This window comes from Kogia breviceps, chromosome X (assembly GCF_026419965.1).
Source record: "Kogia breviceps isolate mKogBre1 chromosome X, mKogBre1 haplotype 1, whole genome shotgun sequence".
In the NCBI taxonomy this organism is placed as follows: domain Eukaryota; kingdom Metazoa; phylum Chordata; class Mammalia; order Artiodactyla; family Physeteridae; genus Kogia; species Kogia breviceps.
Window position 1 is genome coordinate 28,931,967 of NC_081330.1, and position 18,419 is coordinate 28,950,385.

An 18,419-nucleotide genomic window follows, 5' to 3' on the forward strand; every position below is an offset into this window, starting at 1 on the left:
TGGAGAAAAGGGAACCCTCTTGCACTGCTGGTGGGAATGTAAATTGATACAGCCACTATGGACAACACTATGGAGGTTCCTTGAAAAACTACAAACAGGGGCTTCCCTGGTGGCGCACTGGTTGAGAGTGCGCCTGCCGATGCAAGGGACACGGGTTCGTGCCCCGGTCCGGGAAGATCCCACATGCCGCGGAGCGGCTGGGTCCGTGAGCCATGGCCGCTGAGCCTGCACGTCCGGAGACTGTACTCCGCAATGGGGAGAGGCCACAACAGTGAGAGGCCTGCATACCGCAAAAAAAAAAAAAAAAAAAAAAAACTACAAATAGAACTACCATACGACCCAGCAATCCCACTACTGGGCATATACCCTGAGAAAACCATAATTCAAAAAGAGTCATGTACCAAAATGTTCATTGCAGCACTATTTACAATAACCAGGACATGGAAGCAACCTAAGTGTCCATCGACAGCTGAATGGATAAAGATGTGGCACATATATACAATGGAATAGTACTCAGCCATAAAAAGAAACGAAATTGAGTTATTTGTAGTGAGGTGGATGGACCTAGAGTCTGTCATACAGAGTGAAGTAAGTCAGAAAGAGAAAAACATACCGTATGCTAACACATATATATGGAATCTAAGAAAAAAAAAAGGTCATGAAGAACCTAGGGGTAAGATGGGAATAAAGACACAGACCGACTAGAGAATGGACTTGAGGATATGGGGAGGGGGAAGGGTAAGCTGTGACAAAGTGAGAGAGTGGCATGGACATATATACACTACCAACTGTAAAACAGATAGCTAGTGGGAGGCGGCCGCATAGCACAGGGAGATCAGCTAGGTGGTTTGTGACCACCTAGAGGGGTGGGATAGGGAGGGTGGGAGGGAGGGAGATGCAAGAGGGAAGAGATATGGGAACATATGTATATGTATAGCTGATTCACTTTGTTATAAAGCAGAAACTAACACACCATTGTAAAGCAATTATACTCCAATAAAGATGTGAAAAAAATAAAAAATAAAATTAATTAATTAATTAAAATAAAGATTGGTCCTGGCTAGCTTGGATCTGAATCCCCGGGGGGTGCTGATATTGATATAGTGGGTGTGGCACGGGCCATGTTCTTAGGGCCTTCTATGTTCTCCTAAGGATGCTTCCCATTGGCTTATCTAAAGCCTTGCTGAATGAGACCATGACTGGAGCTTTACTACCAAAGCTTATTCTAGTCCGTTAAACCTGTCCTCCTCTCACTAGAACCCCAATCTCCCTCATGTTCAAAAACTTCCATGGCTCTGGGCTCACGTCCCTCTTCTCAGTGAGCAAAACTGGAAAATTCTGGTTGCTGGGCTATTCTACGTGAAAGAAATAACAAAAACACTGCATCACAATATGGGTTTCTCTGAGAGGGGCAATATTACTTTACGTTGCCTGTGGTAGTCTAAGTACACTGGCAAGCATTTGGACATGATGTCGCGTAGAAATAATGATAAAACGAACATATAATTCATCTTTCACCAATGAACTTTTAACTCAGAAATGTACTTTTTGGTGAGGGGAAGTGGTCTGTACCTTGATGAAAAGAGGTTATATATAGCCAAGACAACTGCATTTCAAATAGCTCTAGAGAGAGACATTTAAAGAGCACACGTACCTGGAGTTTCAACTGTATCCTGCTTTTTGGTTGTTCCCTTTGTGTTAATTTCACAACTTACATGATAAAAAGTGAAAAGCAAATGATGTTTTTGATGCAGGTGAATGGGAAGCTCAATTTTAATCTGAAATGAAAGCAAAATTACACATAGCGTTTTGTTTTCATTGTCAAGCTGGACTGTCAGACCTTTAGCTCTGTTTCATCACATTTTTCCAATGACACACTTTTCTAAATCACAGGCCAAGTGGTCAAATAATAGATACGATTTAAATATATTCCAAATGCTTTTCTGGTCAGTTTCACAGTTTGACAACAATATTCTCTTGGGTTGTGAGGGCTGATTTATTACTCTTGCTGGAGAGTCCAGTGGATTCTCCTGGATTCAAGTTTGCAGCAGGACTTTCTGAAACACTGGATCAAAACCACATCCTTACAGCCCAGGGATACTCTGTAACTCAATGTGAGTCAGGGAACGCAATCCATCTACAACGTGCATTGAATTTGAAAGGCTGCTTTTTTCGAAATCACTGCCCTCCTCTGCATGAAGAAAAAATTAAGCCTTTACAAATAAACATGCAAAAAGTCATTGTGGTATTATGGGATCCACAAATTACAGTTTATACAAATTTCTTTAGAAGAAAGACACAACCTTACTCTTGAATAAATAAAAAATATCATCCTGACACACGATCTTACTACTAAAAATTAATACTTTAATACAAGCATTCCAAGTACTTTTCCAGTCAGAACCCAACTGCCTATTTGTAATGCCTCCTGGGAAGTATATGGGAGACAGATTACAGATTTAATTGATTTAACACACATACGTGGACCTGCACAGGAACACATGCAAACACACACACATGCTCACACTCACTTTCCTGGTTAATATACAGTGAATGCTTAAAAAGTCCATTTCTGACTTCCTAAAGATAATGTGGACTACTTACTACATGAACAAGTTTTCTCTAGTGACTGACATTGGTTATAGAGGGGGATGTATTAAACAGCTTGGTGATGGGACATCTGGCCTAATTTTCATTCACACAAGGGATGGTTTTGGTGTTATAACTGATTTCTGTTGTAGGTATATTTCACCACAGAATATGCCTACTCACAGCATCCAGACCATCTGGGTATCTAATGCTCTGCTGAGCATCAATATGGACATACTCCCTTCCCTGGGTGGTGAAAATTCAAAGTCCTACTACCCTCCTCTCTCCATCCCTGGAGAAAGTAGGGGCACCGGACTGAGAAGGAATGAGCGAGCCTCAGGCTGGGGTTTAAGGCCTCCATACAACAGCAGCTGGACCTGGGGAAATCAGGACAGCAGCGGGGATGCTTTCAGACCAAGCCAGGGATGGAGATGTGGAACCTGGGAAGCAGAAACATCAGAGCTTCTGGCCTGGGATGCACATCCGGGTTACATGGAGACATGTAGCCATCAAAAGCAGTCTGCGCATTTGGATAAGCTGGCTACACACAGATGAGAAGAGGCTGTGACAGAGACACTAAGAGAGACACTGGAAAGGACACAGAGACACACAGGGAAGTGGGAAGAAGCAAAGAGAGGCAGGGACAGGGTCAGAAAGGCAGACTTAAGAAGGGCGCTCGGAGGCCGGGAGACTGTGCCAGCCCCCTCTGTCTACATTGCCCTGAGGCATTTAGTGCAGCCAATGGGATTCCGGGGACCCAGCCAGGCCGCTGTGTCTCCCGGAGCATTTCACGTATAGAGTGGCTGCACCCTCCCATGCAGAAGCACAGGAAAAAAGAGCTAAAAGGGCCTTCAGAAAATCCCTTCTAAATTTCTTATTTTAAAGCTTTGGAAATGGAGACTCAGAAAGAGGAAGTGACTTGCTCAAGGTCACGGAGCCAGCTGTTGTCAAAGTCAGGGCTAGAATCCCCATTCCAGTGTGGTGTCTGTTTCCTACATTATCTCATGCCAGAGCCCCTGCAATTGGTGGGCCAATCTTCCACTGTCACCAAAGGGCACCAAGCAGGCAGTGGCCCCTCGTTCTGATGTGACATTTTCTATTTTCATGGGACAAAACATTCAGGGAGTGAAAGTGCAGACACAATATTGGAAATGATTCAAAGAGAAAAAGAAGAGCCACCACTGGGTTTTGTAAATGTCAAAATAACGCGTTTTACCTCATCATAGAACTCTGGATTTTGGTTGTGATGTGAGACAACAGCATAAGCGTTTGTGGTAAAAACAGGCCCTGCAGGTTTCCCATACATACACTGCAAAAGAAGGAAACAGAGTCACCACTCTCAATGCCACTCTTTAAACATGATGCTAGGGAACCACATACAGTTAGAGGCATCTGTGAGCCCAGAGTCACGGCCAAGCCCACCCAGCTCTCACCATGAACCTGTAAATTCCAAATCATTTACAGTCACTCCAGACACCACCCCAGACATCGCCTTACTTGGCTGCATGGATGCTTCTGAATTTCCGGCCATCTGAGAAATATAATTCCAACCTAGCTGACAGTAAGAGGCTGAACACTTCTAATCATTTGGAAGGGAAACACTCTCCAACCAGGCCTGGAAAGCTTACTTCTCTCGTGCTATTTGCACTTCTTATTATGAGAAGGTCCCCCCCCCTCAGTCGGTCAGCAACATTTGCTGAATGCTCGCTGTGCAGTGGGTAAGGCGAGGAGTTAACAAAACAGAACCAACAGCAAGCAGATCCATTCCTAGCCTCGAGGAATTAGAAACTGAATGTCCATTAAGCTACAGACTATCTTTTACTGTTCTCTCACTTTATGAGCCACAGTTTAAGAGTCACTGGCTTGCTGTTACACCAGTAAAATTAATGGAAGGCTTTCTATGGTTCCATGGAAAGATCCGATTTCATTTCCAGTGTGTGTTTTTCACTTCCATAGGCCTAAGTTCAAGGATGAATATCTGGAGTCACTGTGCCAAGGTCCTAACTGCCTCACTCGGGTACTTCAGAGCTAGCCTCCGGGCCAGCTAAGAAATGAAAGTGACACTCCACGTGAGTGCAACGCCAGCTCTCCTTAAATATGGTCATGAAGGCAATTTGCAGGCACTGTGGAGGGGTAACCTAAGTATCTTTTTTCTTTTTTTTTTTTCGGTACGCGGGCCTCTCACTGTTGTGGCCTCTCCCGTTGCGGAGCACAGGCTCAGCAGTTGTGGCTCACGGGCCCAGCCGCTCCGCGTCATGTGGGATCTTCCCAGACCGGGGCATGAACACGTGTCCCCCGCATCGGCAGGCGGACTCTCAACCACTGCGCCACCAGGGAAGCCCTAAGAATCTTTAAGTATACAAAAGGATACCGCATGGGGGCAAAGAAAAAGTTATTCTCATCTCCACTGAAGGAAGATTCAGAGAACATACACCTAATTTGAGCCAGCTAATTCTTAATTTAACTTAGCTTTCCCTGTGAAAAAACTCTCTTTTCAAAGGTCAGAGCTATTGAACATTCAATGACTTAATCGGGGCTATTCCAGCCTCTTTCCCGAGGTGGTTTAAGTGGAAGATTTGCCATCCATCTGTCTGATTTAGGCTCAAGCTAGAGAAGTTGCGAAGCCAGATAAACACTTTGTGATGGCTAGACGGTCTGACTTCTCTCTCAGGCCTCTGATTATTGGACTAAAGAGCCAAAAGTAAAACGCGGCTATAAAGAGTGAAAATGTAAGGGCACTGTGAAGTGACAGGTATTTAAGGATTGCGGTATCAGATAATGCTGAGATGCTTTTCGTAGATCACGAACTCAAGTCTGGAGGCACCATTTCGCCAGCCACAGACTAGAAGTCATATCTCAGATCAAAGCAGTTATGCTGTGCTTCTGTCAGCTCGAAGCCCGTTCAGGTTTCAAGGAGAAAGGAGTTTAAAGTCCCCTGATGGTACCGTTATAAGCTGTCAGGTCACAGGAGAAAACGACCTTGTGACTGGGCATTGGAGCAATGCAAAATCAAAGTGGAGCAAAGGCAAAAATCTGGCATGTGAAGCGTGCCCATTTTTAAAGCTATATATGCTCCTAACTCATTTGTTATTTCTTAGTATTTAACACATTCTTATACTTAATGTGTAAGAGTAGAGAAGACGATATAACATTTGTTGCATTAGTACATTTTCTTTGACATTTAAACACATTAAACTTAGCATACGGAACTACCGAGTACCAAAATCTCTATCTCTACTAAAAATGCATGCTTAGCAATTTCACAAACCTTTAGAGCGCTAGCATCACTTTCGTCCGAATCCCGGAATTCCACACAGACTGCGATGTTCCTTGCCTAAAATGATTCATCATTCAAAATGAGTGACAAAACAAAATTATAAATAACATTTTACACCCCAAAATGTATAGTTTACACTGTGTACCTTGGCAAATGCTTTCTGGCTATCGTATTTTAACTGCAAGGGATATACATAGAGATGGTTTTTGTAAATAGTGAATGGATAACAATATTTTGTCATTTCTGGAACAAACTCTTCAACTTCCACAGTAATATTTTGACAATTCTTTTCAAAAGGCTTCAGGGGCACATATGAAGACGTAATACAGTCTACAGCAGAAAAAAGAACAGGCAAAGATATAACAATCATTAACACATTCCTGCGTTTATAAAAATATACATGATTTGTGTTCTCAAAGAGCAGTTTAACAAATAGAATTCTTAGTGATTGACAAAAAGTTATACAACCACTTTAAGAACCCAGAAGAACAAGTAGGAGTAAGTAGCCTGATGCTGATTTTAGTGAAACCCCTTCAAACCAGACGTGGATTGCTGTTTCATTCTCAACGTAGAGTGATTTGCCAAATATAACACATCATAATTTTGACAAATTTTAACTCTGCAAAGAAATCCATTACATTTTTCCTCCTCTGACTGCAATTTAGCTTTCACTGCAAATTTCTGTTGGTATCAGGGAAGTAACAGTAAATTCATGCCAATTAGCTCATGGCTAGTCTTAAAAAGTTAACTTGGTGCAGGTGCAAATTTTCACTTAAGAAATAATGGCAGCCTTTTGAAACTACAAATCTTATGATGTGTTACTAATAATAAATTCAATCCTCCCGAAAGTGGAAAACACAAAGCCTCAGAGAGGTGTAGCAGCACATGTTATTGAGGTAGCCCCTTGTAGTAAAGGTTATTCATACACTTAAGAGGCTCTAAGACTGCTGGTCCTTGCTGCAGAGCAATACTGATGGAGAAGGAAGACCCCGGAGAGTCAGACCTGAGGACACACAATATTTTTTGTTGGGTTTGGTTTTCTATTATAGCGATACTTACAACAGAATATCTGGAGGTATAGAGTAAAGGTACAAAGAAACAAGTGATCAATTCACTACCCAGAGATAACTACTGCTAATATTTTGGCATATTTTCTTCTAGTCTTCTTCCTATGCATGTTTGATATAACAACACAAAAATCCCACTGGATACAGAACTTTATCCTGGTTTTTTCTGGCATTTTATCTGATGTCTTATTTCATGAATTCTTTGTAAACATCATTTTTCATAGCTGCATAAAGTTTCGTGGTATCTGGATACCATAATTGCCTTAACCACACTGACAGTGTTAGGCTCCGGTTGTTTCCAAATCCCCCCGCCCCATATAAACAACACCGCAAAGAACACCTTTATGCATAAACTCCTGTCTACACTTCAAATTATTTCTTCAGGAAAAAAATAATCCATTATACTCTTAGATGTTTTAAAATGTCAACTGCTACTCTCCTCCTTCAATCTTTTCGTGACTTCTCATGGTACTTGGAATGAAATTCAGTCTTTTAAGGAGTTACCACGGTCTTTACAATTCTCTACATGACGTCATTTTTCCTACTTCTCCTACTTCATCTCCTACTCTCCCTTGCGCCTGTCACACACTACACTAGAGCCACACTGGCTCCGTTTCTGTTCATACAAACCAAGCTAGCTCCCACCTCAAGGTCTTTACATATGTGACACCCTCAGAGCAGAACGTACAGTCCCAATCACCACATGCTGGCTGGGTCACACGGTGAGCCTTCATTGGCCACCCTTGTTAAAGCAGCCTGCCCAACCACAGACTGAACTTATTTATTTATTTGTTTTCTTGTTTAATGTCTGTCATTCCTTCTAGACTGTAATCTCCATACTTTCAAAGCATCTGGTAAGTATTCAATAAAGTTTACTCAATAAATGCTTATTTGGTGAATAAATGGCTAGATAGAATCTCAGAAATGGAAAGCCTTAGTTACGGACATTCATGGATATCTACTGCCAAATTGTATTCCTACTCGGGATGGGGGACGGTGCCTGGCCAAAACCTAGCCAGCATTAGACAATTCCACTTCATTTTTGTAAATCTGATAGATGAACAAAAACATCACAATGCTTAAATGTTTACCTTTGTGCTAGTGGCATAATTACCGAGATTGGACATTTTTAAAATATTTACAAGTCATTTTATTTCCTGCAAATTGTCGTTTGTGTCTCCTGAGATCATAGATTCCCTGGACAAGAAAAGAGATTCTCCTCCTTTTGGATCCCTTCGTTGATGAAACTTACCCAAGGCAAAAGGAGCAGAAACTCACTGGAGTACACTCACAGCATCATATATAATACATGAAACAGCACCTGATAAAATCAACTTCATTCACTTCCTAATCGGTAACTATCTACCATGTGTCCTGGGTTGAACAGTGTCCCACCAAAATTCATGTCCACTAGAAGCTCAGAATGTGACCTTATTTGGAAATAGGGTCTTGGCAGATGTAATTGGTTAGGATGAGATCATAATGGATTAAGGTGGGCCCTAAATCCAATGACTTGTGCTCTTAATAGAAGGCCATGTGAGGACAGAGGCAGAGATTGGAGTGATGCGGCTACAAGCCAAAGGATGCCAAGGATACTCAGAAGCCACTAGAAGCTAGGGAGAGGCGAGGAATGATTCTTCCTTAGAGCATTCAGAGGGAGCATGGCCCTGCTGACACCTTGATTTTGACTTCTAGCCTCGAGAACCACAGGAAAATAAATTGGTCGTTTTAAGCCACCCAGTTTGTAATACTTTCTCACAGCAGCCCTAGGAAACTAATATACCATGTAAACCTCAAGAAAAACACTGAGAAGATAAAAACCTGAGATTCAAGCATATCTCTGTAGGCTTATTTGCAATATGTAAGTTCTTACTTGATAAATCCACAGGAACACATTCTACTGTGATGTTTAGCTGCCCAGGAATAATCTGCAATTTGGTCTTCTCTGGCCTAGATGTAAAATAAGAATATTTTATACTTAAAAAGATGATTAAGAAGTGCATTGGTTACACTTTCTGCAAACTTCCAAATGCTTCCAAATCCAAATGCTCCGAAGCATTTGATGTTTCCCATATATGACTCACATTCAGAATTTGAAGAAATTATAATTCATCTATTATACTGATTTACTGCAGTAACTCCAAAACACTTACTTCTTGTATTCTGAGAGCAACTTGAGAATGTCTTCATTTGAAAGCTTGCTACTGTCTTGTTTATACAAAGGAGAAAATCTCCCATCCAGGTCCAGAGAACCTTGAATATCTTTGAAAATGGGTCTAAAACAGGAACAGAAGGGATTTTTTAACTCGAAAGTATTGATAAATTAAGATAAAATAGTGGTGGTGGGAATATAAAATGGTGAAACTATTTTGGAACATAATTTGGCAGTTTCTCCCGAAGTTAAGCATACACCTACCCTCTGATCCTGCAATTCCACTCCTAGGCATATTTCCACATGGTACTTGAACGTTCACAGCAGATTTATTTGTTATAGACCCAAACTGGCAACCACCCAGATATTCATCAACAGGTGAATAAACAAATTGTGGTATATTCTTACAATGGAATACTACTCAAAATGAACAACTGATACAACATTATGGATGAAACTCAAAAACAGGGACTTCCCTGGCAGTCCAGTGGTTAACACTTCTCCTTCCAATACAGGGAGTGCGGGTTCCATCCCTGGTCGGGGAGCTAAGATCCCACATGCCTCGTGTCCAAAAAACCAAAACATGAAACAGAAGCAATACTGTAACAAATTCAATAAAGACTTTAAAAATGGTCCACATCAAAAAAAATTCTTAAAAAAAAAGAAACCAAAGGCAAGAGTACATACTGCATGATTCCACTTACATGATAGTCTAGAATAGGTAAAAGTCATCTAAGGTCAGTGGTTTCCTGGGTGTGGCTGGGATGGCTGACTGCACAGGAATATGAGGAAACTCTCTGGAGTGACAGACATGTTCTATTGTCTTGGTTGGGGTGGTAGTTTTATGACTGTAAATATCTGTGAAAATTCATCAAGCTGGACATATAAAATGTGAATTTTGGGGCTTCCCTGTTGGCGCAGTGGTTGAGAGTCCGCCTGCCGATGTAGGGGACACGGGTTCATGTCCCGGTCCGGGAGGATCCCACGTGCCGCGGAGCGGCTGGGCCCGTGAGCCATGGCCACTGAGCCTGCGCGTCCGGAGCCTGCGCTCCGCAATGGGAGGGGCCACAACAGTGAGAGGCCCGAGTACCACACACACAAAAAAGTGACTTTTAATCAAAGGTAAATTATCTCTCAATAAAGTTGATAAAAATTGAATGAGATATTTAAGATCAATTTATAGAGTCTACAATATATGTGTAAAGTTTCCAACATGAATTGGAATTATTCCCTCCCCCTCTTCCATTTTTCAAGCAGCTATTCTACTGCTAAATCAGGAAGTAACATACAAGCACCCAACACACCGGAAGCAGCTATGGCCAGAAGCACAATTCCCCCGGCAGAACCTCTGAAAATGTGGTTAGAGGCATTAATTATTGTTCCTACTTCTACGCATACCTCCTTTTATTTTCAGTAAACAGGGGTTTATTACACACCTTTTAAATACCCCAGCCACGCCTTTAGAGTGAGTTCCTGTTAACTGCTGACAACCAAAATAATTCAGGTAGAAAAAAAACAGCATAATTCCACATCAGAACTGAGGATCAAAGTTTCTAACTTTGAATATTTTAAAATTTATTTTTCTCCTGGCAAATCAGCATCAAGCAGCTACTGCTCTGGCCTGAAGGGGGGTGGGGGGCAGTGTGCCACAGGTGTCCAGAGTGGGCTCTGAACTCAGATGCCATGAGCGCTGAGCCATACTCACACACATGCCATGTGAACTTGGGCAAGGATTTTTTTTTTTTACTTCAGTGACTCAATTTCCTCGTCTCTAAGATGGGGGAGAATACTACCCACCTCTTTTTTTGGGGGGTGGGGTATGTATGTATGCATTTATTTATTTGTTTGTTTGTTTGGCTGTGCCGGATCTTCGTTGCCTCATTCAGGATCTTTTTTTTTTTTTTTTTTTTTTTTTTTAGTTGCAGCATGCGGGATCGAACCCGGGACCCCTGCATTGGGAGCGTGGAGTCTTACCCACTGGAGCACCAGGGAAGTCCCCAAGACCCACCTCTTAAGGAAGTATACATTAAACACTTAGACCTTTGCCTTGTACACTGAGCACTTAATTCCTATAAATAATAACAGCAACAGCAGCTGGAGCATCACTAAGCATGCTTATATTTACAGGCCATAGTTCACCTTCTATAATGCCTAAATATAGCACCCTCCACTACTCTTTGCCCTTGACCTATCCTTGCCTATCATTCTTACCCGTCTGCAAAACAAGGACAAGGGGCCTTTTCGTCTACCAACATACAATGCATTTTGAGACCTTCCCCCAAATGAAATGATTATAAATAGTGACAGAAGAGTTAATTAACTTAGAATCTCCTATCCTTATGCTACTCCTCAGCACCCACTGAACATAAGTGATCGAATTATTCAGAACATGGTGCCCTTTCCCCAGAAGTTCCAGTGAGCTGTACAGGCTGTACCACAAACAAGCCAGTGAACTTGTACTTCAAAGGGGGAGTAAGCAAGAAGCACGTTTTAAGTCATCACTGTAGGTAGACTTGCAAGATCTGGAGAAAAAACATGTAACCCACCATCAGATATGTGGTATAGATAATACACTTCCTAATAGACTACCCCTGAAGGGGTTGCCAAATTTGTCATCAAAAAGCAGGAAAATCTATTAAGTAATTATACACTTGCACTAACAACAGCATTCTTTGCCTTCTCATTTTTAGTATGTTTTTCAGAATTACTCTGTGATAGCTTTTCAAAGCATAAACCCAGCCAACTCTGAAATAGTGGGCACACTGTACATAATTCACTACAATTTCTGGTTTTCTGGAAAAAAATTCCATCACTTTAGCAAATAAGCTCTGCTTTAAAATGCAATAAAATTAAGTGGTGTCAGTCAGATCAGTAACCCAAGCCAAAGAAAATTTCCCTGAAGCAAGACATTTGAAAAAATGAAAGGTCTTTGAGGCACAGCAAATTCTAAGAGAAAGAACTCTTATATCCTGTTACAGACTGAATGTTTGTATCATTCCCCCCCACCCGGCCCCATGCCACCGCGAAGTTCATTTGTTGAAATCTAATCCCCAAGGCGATATTTGGAGGTAGGGCCTTTGGGAGGTGATTCAGTCATGAGGATGGAGACCTCATAAATGGGATTAGTGCCCTTAGAAGAGGCCAGAGAGCTAGCCGGTCCTCGTTCTACCATGTGAGGATACAAGGAGAAGTTGGATATCTAAAACCTGGAAGACAGTCCTCACCAGAACCCAACCATGCTGGCACCCTAATCTCGGACTTCTAATCTCTGGGTACGAAATAATGTCTGTTGTTTAAGCCACCCAGTCTATAATAATTCATTATAGAAGTCCGAATGGACTGAGACACATCCCAACTGTCCCAAGATGTAACTGGCTTGTCAGAAACAGACTTCCAAATGCTACTGGGAAAGACGACAGCCCTCAACTTCACATATGAGCGTGAATAAATGGGTCAGGATTATATTTGTACAAACCTGGCAGCCCAAGCAAAGGGCATTCTGTATTGTCCAAGGCGGCTACACACTTGCTTAGCTGTCCTGTGCACCTTCTGGGCTGTCTAAGGGCAGAAATAAGAAGACAGGATCATATTTGTTCAAACTACCAGGGACTCACCCAGAAAAATAATTGCCCCGATTTGCTGATATAAAACATCAAAATCTAGGAAAACAATATATAGAAATAGCTACAAGTAAAACACAACACACATCAGCCACCCACTTTTCAAGATGAAAGTATTTCCTAAAAGTTCTGTGTTTTCTCATCAACAAAGCCCTCATTGAGATATCAGAAGACAGACAAAATAGATGTAGGGCATGTTTTGCACCAAAGACCACTACTGGGAAAATTTAAGCAGTTTTAATGTGTATTTCCTTTCACAACATGAGCAGGCAGACACTCATCATTCTTTGGAGAAGTTTGTTCTGGGTACCACTGACCTTTTTACTCCCAAGATAAAAGTCAAATGACCAAGAATCAATGCAATTTAGTTTAGCGTGGGCAGGAATTGCTGTTTGCACAGGCACTGGGAGATGGCAAAGGAGATTAACTGCCTATAGAGTCTAAACAGGCTGTGAAAATGCTGCCTGTATGCTCACCCCCAGGGATACAGAATGCTAGAGGCTTCTATCTATACTGTTCAGAGTTTCTTTTCCCACAAATCAGTCATAGGTCTCCTCAGCATCTCCCACTTAATAAACACTATTTGGACACACAGCTAAATGCTACATATAAGAGATCAACTCTTATAAATACTCAGCAGCTGGAGTGCCGCTAATGAACTGTGCCACAAATGCTTTCCCTCTCTGGGCCTCACTTTTCTCATTTATAAAATGAGACAAGAGAATTAGATCAATAATTTCCAAAAGTTTGGAATTCATGATCCAGAAATTTGGATGATTACATGGGTCGCCGATTTTGAAGGTTGCCATTTAAAGCCCTTGGATGGTTAAAAAAAAGAAAATCCCTGCCATTTCATACGCCAACGTTTCAGGAAAGACAGACAGGTGTAATGTTTAAAAAGTAGGAAGGGCAAAAATCTCAGAATAAAGGACAGCCCTTCGAATAAAATACATTGAGGTTTCATGAATGGCTCACTATCTTGTCTTTCTTTTTTCATTTCATCACAGATAGGAGTAAATTTGAGTACAGACTGGCATTTGGAAACTGCAGGACTGGGTCATTTTTATCCTCCCAGCTCTGACATTCTAAGCCTGTATTGCAGGGCTGGGAGTAAAGAAAGGGTAGCTATTGCCAAGGATACGGTATCATTGAACAGGTGTTGCCTAAAAGCCTTTAGCTCTTACTTTGATAAACAAGCAAAAATCAGATCGTCATGTAAAAAGGACATAAAGGAAAAGGGGAAAAAGTCACGTTCAAGCCTTAGCATGCATACTCACATAGTATACAACATTTTCAGAAAATACTGCAATGCTGTGAGAACGTTGTGGGGGGTTTGGGTTTTTTGTTTTCTTTTGGGAGGAATCATTGATGATACCATTTAAAATATCAATAAAAGGCAAATTCTACATCAGGCTGAAATGCTCACAAACGATCTCTATAAATACCTTTGCCGGGTCGGAATTTTTGATGTACGGTTCCGCACAGTGCGTGATGTTTCCCTGGAGCACCTTTTCAATTCTTGCAACCAGGAAAATTTCAGGATGTGGATTCGTCACTGAGAAAATTCCCTGGAAAAAATTCCTTCCGTTAGACTTTTCTTGAATGTAACCTCATATATACAGTTGTTTGGTTAGTGATTCCTGCTGGTGTGTTTAGCACAGAATGTTGATATTCAACATAGGAACATGTCCAGGGCCCTGGCAATAGATAGCATTTCCTTTCATACAGTTTCCCAGGCTCCCAGCGTTCCTTTCAAAATGGATTTTCTATTTTGTCACCAATTTCACGTGTATTAGTCCCCAAAGCATAGGTGTCAGCCTGGCTGCTTAGCCTCTTGTGTTCAGAGAGTTTGCGAGGTGCATCCTTAGGCTTTATCAGTACAGCGTGTATTGTTTGGCTTAAGCGGCATGTGCAAAAATAGCATGTATTTCTGAAGCGGAACCGGATATGCATTTTTAAACGTAACTGCCTGTAACTCCAGGGTAATTCACTCATACTTAACTACTACTGATGATAGCTAAGAAGGAAGAAAATACTTTACTGCTCTGTATTAACATAAAAACTGAATCATCCTATAGAAAACATTCCTTTGCTGCAGTTAAAGAGCTCTGGTGCTCTCAACGTAAAGGTAGAGGACAGAGGATCCAAAACTCCTTTTGTTCCCAAACACTTTATCTCAGGTACTAATGTAGATGCAACCCAAGTTCCGTGAGTTTTCTTTGAAGGCATGTGGAACCACCATATCATCTCCGGTTCCAGTTCAGCTCCTTCCAAATATAATGTCTTCCAAAGAGTCTGTTAGTTGGTTATGTCCGTTGCTTAAAGGAGCACCACACAAATGAATTCAAGTGTAAAAATCCATCACTGGGGGCTTCCCTGGTGGCGCAGTGGTTGAGAGCCCGCCTGCCGATGCAGGGGACGCGGGTTCGTGCCCCAGTCCGGGAAGATCCCACGTACCGCGGTGCAGCTGGGCCCGTGAGCCATGGCAGCTGAGCCTGCGCGTCCGGAGCCTGTGCTCCGCAACGGGAGGGGCCACAGCAGTGAGAGGCCCGCATACCGGAGGGAAAAAAAAAAATCCATCACTGGGACTCTACCAAGTTTCATTTTTCTGCTTGGTGTATTACCAACTATGTGAAGATGGTGTGCTCCAGTTTTCAAAGCATTTCAGACACGGTAGCTGTTCCAGAAAGAACCCTCTGAGGTAGACAGGAAAGAAGAGAAAACCGAGTGTAGGACGCTAAGTAATTCTCCCAAATCCAGCAGCTTCTAAGGGTCCCGGATTATGGCTGATTTAGCTTTGAATTCCCAAGCAGCAAGCATGGAAGAAAGTGGTTAAAAACTGTTTGGGGAGTCAAATTTCCTGGGTTCAAATGCTGACCCCACCATTTATGGGTTTAGGCAAGTCGTATCCTCTCTACATCTCCGATTTCCCATCTATGAAATGGGGGATGATGAGAGTAAGAGCGCTTTTGTAATCTTCTTGAGTGGATTAAATGAGGTAATGCACATCCGGTACCTGGTTATTGCCAGAGTAACCCAAAGCGTCTCAAGATCACAGAACTTGATTTTTGGTTCTGCCAGGAGCATGCTGCCCGGGCTGTGACATGCAGCTGGCAGACTGCGCGAGAGGCTCCCACAGAAGGTATGCTGAGCAGTGCACCTTGAGTGCACTCTCATGCTTTCTGATTGTCACATAACTGTGCTAGATAGTTTTCGTGCACCATCTCCCTCAGTCTTCATAAAAACCCTTGAACACAGGCACTACGATATACACATTTTACAGATTAAGAAACTGAGGCTTAGAGACGTTCATGCAGTAAGTGGGTGAAGATTGCAGCCAGGGCTTCCAGACGATACAGAGCCTCTCAGCCTCTTGACCTAGGCTTCCAACATCTCACGCGATACAGCTTGACGAGAACAGTAACACCAATTACTGCCATGGCTAACATTCACTGCGCGCCAATTGTTCCCCATATGCCCAGTACGCCAGCCGTTTCCCCACACAGCCGTTTCCCCACACTGATGCAAGCAACGAATATTTATCATCTAAAAGTGAATATAACAAAAAGAAGCAGACTTACAGATGTACAGAAAAAACTAGTGTTTCTAAGTAGGGGAGACAATATTGGGGTGGGGGAGGGAGAGGTACAAACAAAATAAATTCTTAATATGTAATCGTCAGGTAATAAAAAGGGCGGATATTTTCTTTAATAGGATATTTCTTTGATCTGAAACTTCTCACTCTCTACCTAGTCTCTGAGTGATAGTACCATGTGATTATTGCAATAATAAAAGCAGCAATGTTGTAAGAGACTGGGCTCAGGAGTAGAGCCTAGCCTTGGAGAAGAGTAAGAACTTCCTGTAGGAGGTGATAATTAAAATGTTTCTAACAAACAATATGAGGATATGGAGGAAAATATTTGGAGTAGGAGAAGGAAGAGGAAAAAAGGAATAAAGAAAGGATAATATGAGCCAAGACCCAAAGGTGAGAAATAGTACAGGGAACTCAGGGAATTTAAAATTATTCAGGATGATTTGAGAGTTGGGGACTTATCCTGAGAGAATAAAGGATTTGGGGTTTTTTTGGTTTTGGTTTTGGTTTTTTGTTTTTTTTATTTTTTAACATATTTATTGGAGTATAACTGTTTTACAATGGTGTGTTAGTTTCTGCTTTACAACAAAGTGAATCAGTTATACATATACATATGTCCCCATATCTCTTCCCTCTTGCGTCTCCCTCCCTCCCACCCTCCCTATCCCACCCCTCTAGGTGGTCACAAAGCGCAGAGGTGATCTCCCTGTGCTATGCGGCAGCTTCCCACTAGCTATCTATTTTACATCTGGTAGTGTGTATATGTCCCTGCCACTCTCTCACATCGTCACAGCTTACCCTTCCCCCTCCCCATATCCCCAAGTTCATGCTCTAGTAGGTCTGTGTTTTATTCCCATCCTACCCCTAATCTCTTCATGACAGTTTTTTTTCTTAGATTCCATATATATGTATTAGCATACGGTATTTGTTTTTCTCCTTCTGACTTACTTCCCTCTGTATGACAGACTCCAGGTCTATCCACCTCATTACAAATAACTCAGTTTCCTTCCTTTTTATGGCAGAGTAATATTCCATTGTATATATGTGCCACATCTTCTTTATCCATTCAGCTGTTGATGGACACTTAGATTAAAATTAGAAAGCTGCTTTCACTCGTTTATCTGTTATCACTGTTACTACTGCTCTTAGTAGCAGCCACGTCTTACTGAGCCAACTCGGCGGGCCTGGTACAGGGCCGAGTGCTTTCTAGGGACAGCACACGTTGTCTGAGCCTCACAGTCACCCCGGATGCAGGTACTATGGTTACCTCCAGTTTACAGATGAGGATGCTGAGGCACAGAGATGCTCACTGACCAACTGACCAGGGTTCCGGTCCAGGGGGAGACTCTCTGCGGTTGCTTCGCCTCTTGTCCCACCGGCTTCGAGCTCTCCCCCTGTCCCCGGAACACAGAAGGGTAACCGGAGAGCACCCAGGAATCCTGCGTGGGCTGGGAGTCTGGCTCTTTAGGACAAGGCCTCTGGCCCTTCCCTCCTGTCCCACCAAGGAGGCATGGATGGACCTGCTCCCACCAGAGGGTGACTCTCACCCACTTCACTGCCCCCTCCCTCTAAAGAACGGGCCAGGTCCCCCCAACCCAGTCCCCAGCACTTAGCCCCCAGGGCACGGCAGGGCATGTGACGGCAGAGTGCCTCCTTTTCACTAGCGCCCAACACCTGCTGCCCCCCAGCGGGGAGCCCACAAGCCACAGGTCAGTTTGGGGGACACGGGGGACTGAGCTCTGTCAGGGCATCTGGGAAGGAACTGCCAGGCAGCTGAGAGTGAAGTAACTGGTCACAGTGGCTGTTTGGTGTCAGGAAGGCAAAACTACTCAACGGACCCAGCTTCCTCCTCTTCCTGTGGTCACCTTGTTGCTCCAAGGAGCAGATGGGGAGGGCCTAGAATGGCCCGCTAGCCCCCACTGTCCACCAAGCCCTGGAGCGGCCTCTTTCTACAGATCATACCGCCCCCTGAACAGCCTTGGTGGAGGTGACGGGGTTGCCAGACAGCCCTTTCCAGGAATGCTGGGGAACCAGGCTGTTTCCCTGTCTCTAGGGTGACAGGGAAGCAGTACAGTAGAGGGGGGGAAAGCTGGGCTTTGGAGCCTGCTAGACCCAGGCTCAG

At 42.9% G+C, this 18,419-nt stretch overlaps 1 protein-coding gene across 5 annotated transcripts in view; it reads right to left on the bottom strand.

Moving 5' to 3' along the window:
- The window catches only part of DOCK11 (dedicator of cytokinesis 11), a 184,316-nt gene that overhangs the window by 97,095 nt on the left and 68,802 nt on the right, over positions 1-18,419 (bottom strand). For all 5 annotated transcript variants that reach the window (XM_059049650.2, XM_067023760.1, XM_067023762.1 and 2 more), the window contains exons 13-20: positions 14,151-14,273; positions 12,561-12,643; positions 9,087-9,209; positions 8,807-8,883; positions 6,012-6,196; positions 5,858-5,923; positions 3,806-3,898; positions 1,655-1,778 (exon numbers count right to left, since the gene is read on the bottom strand). In XM_059049650.2, coding sequence (XP_058905633.1) covers positions 1,655-1,778; positions 3,806-3,898; positions 5,858-5,923; positions 6,012-6,196; positions 8,807-8,883; positions 9,087-9,209; positions 12,561-12,643; positions 14,151-14,273 — 874 coding nt within the window. The remainder of the gene's footprint in view (positions 1-1,654; positions 1,779-3,805; positions 3,899-5,857; positions 5,924-6,011; positions 6,197-8,806; positions 8,884-9,086; positions 9,210-12,560; positions 12,644-14,150; positions 14,274-18,419) is intronic.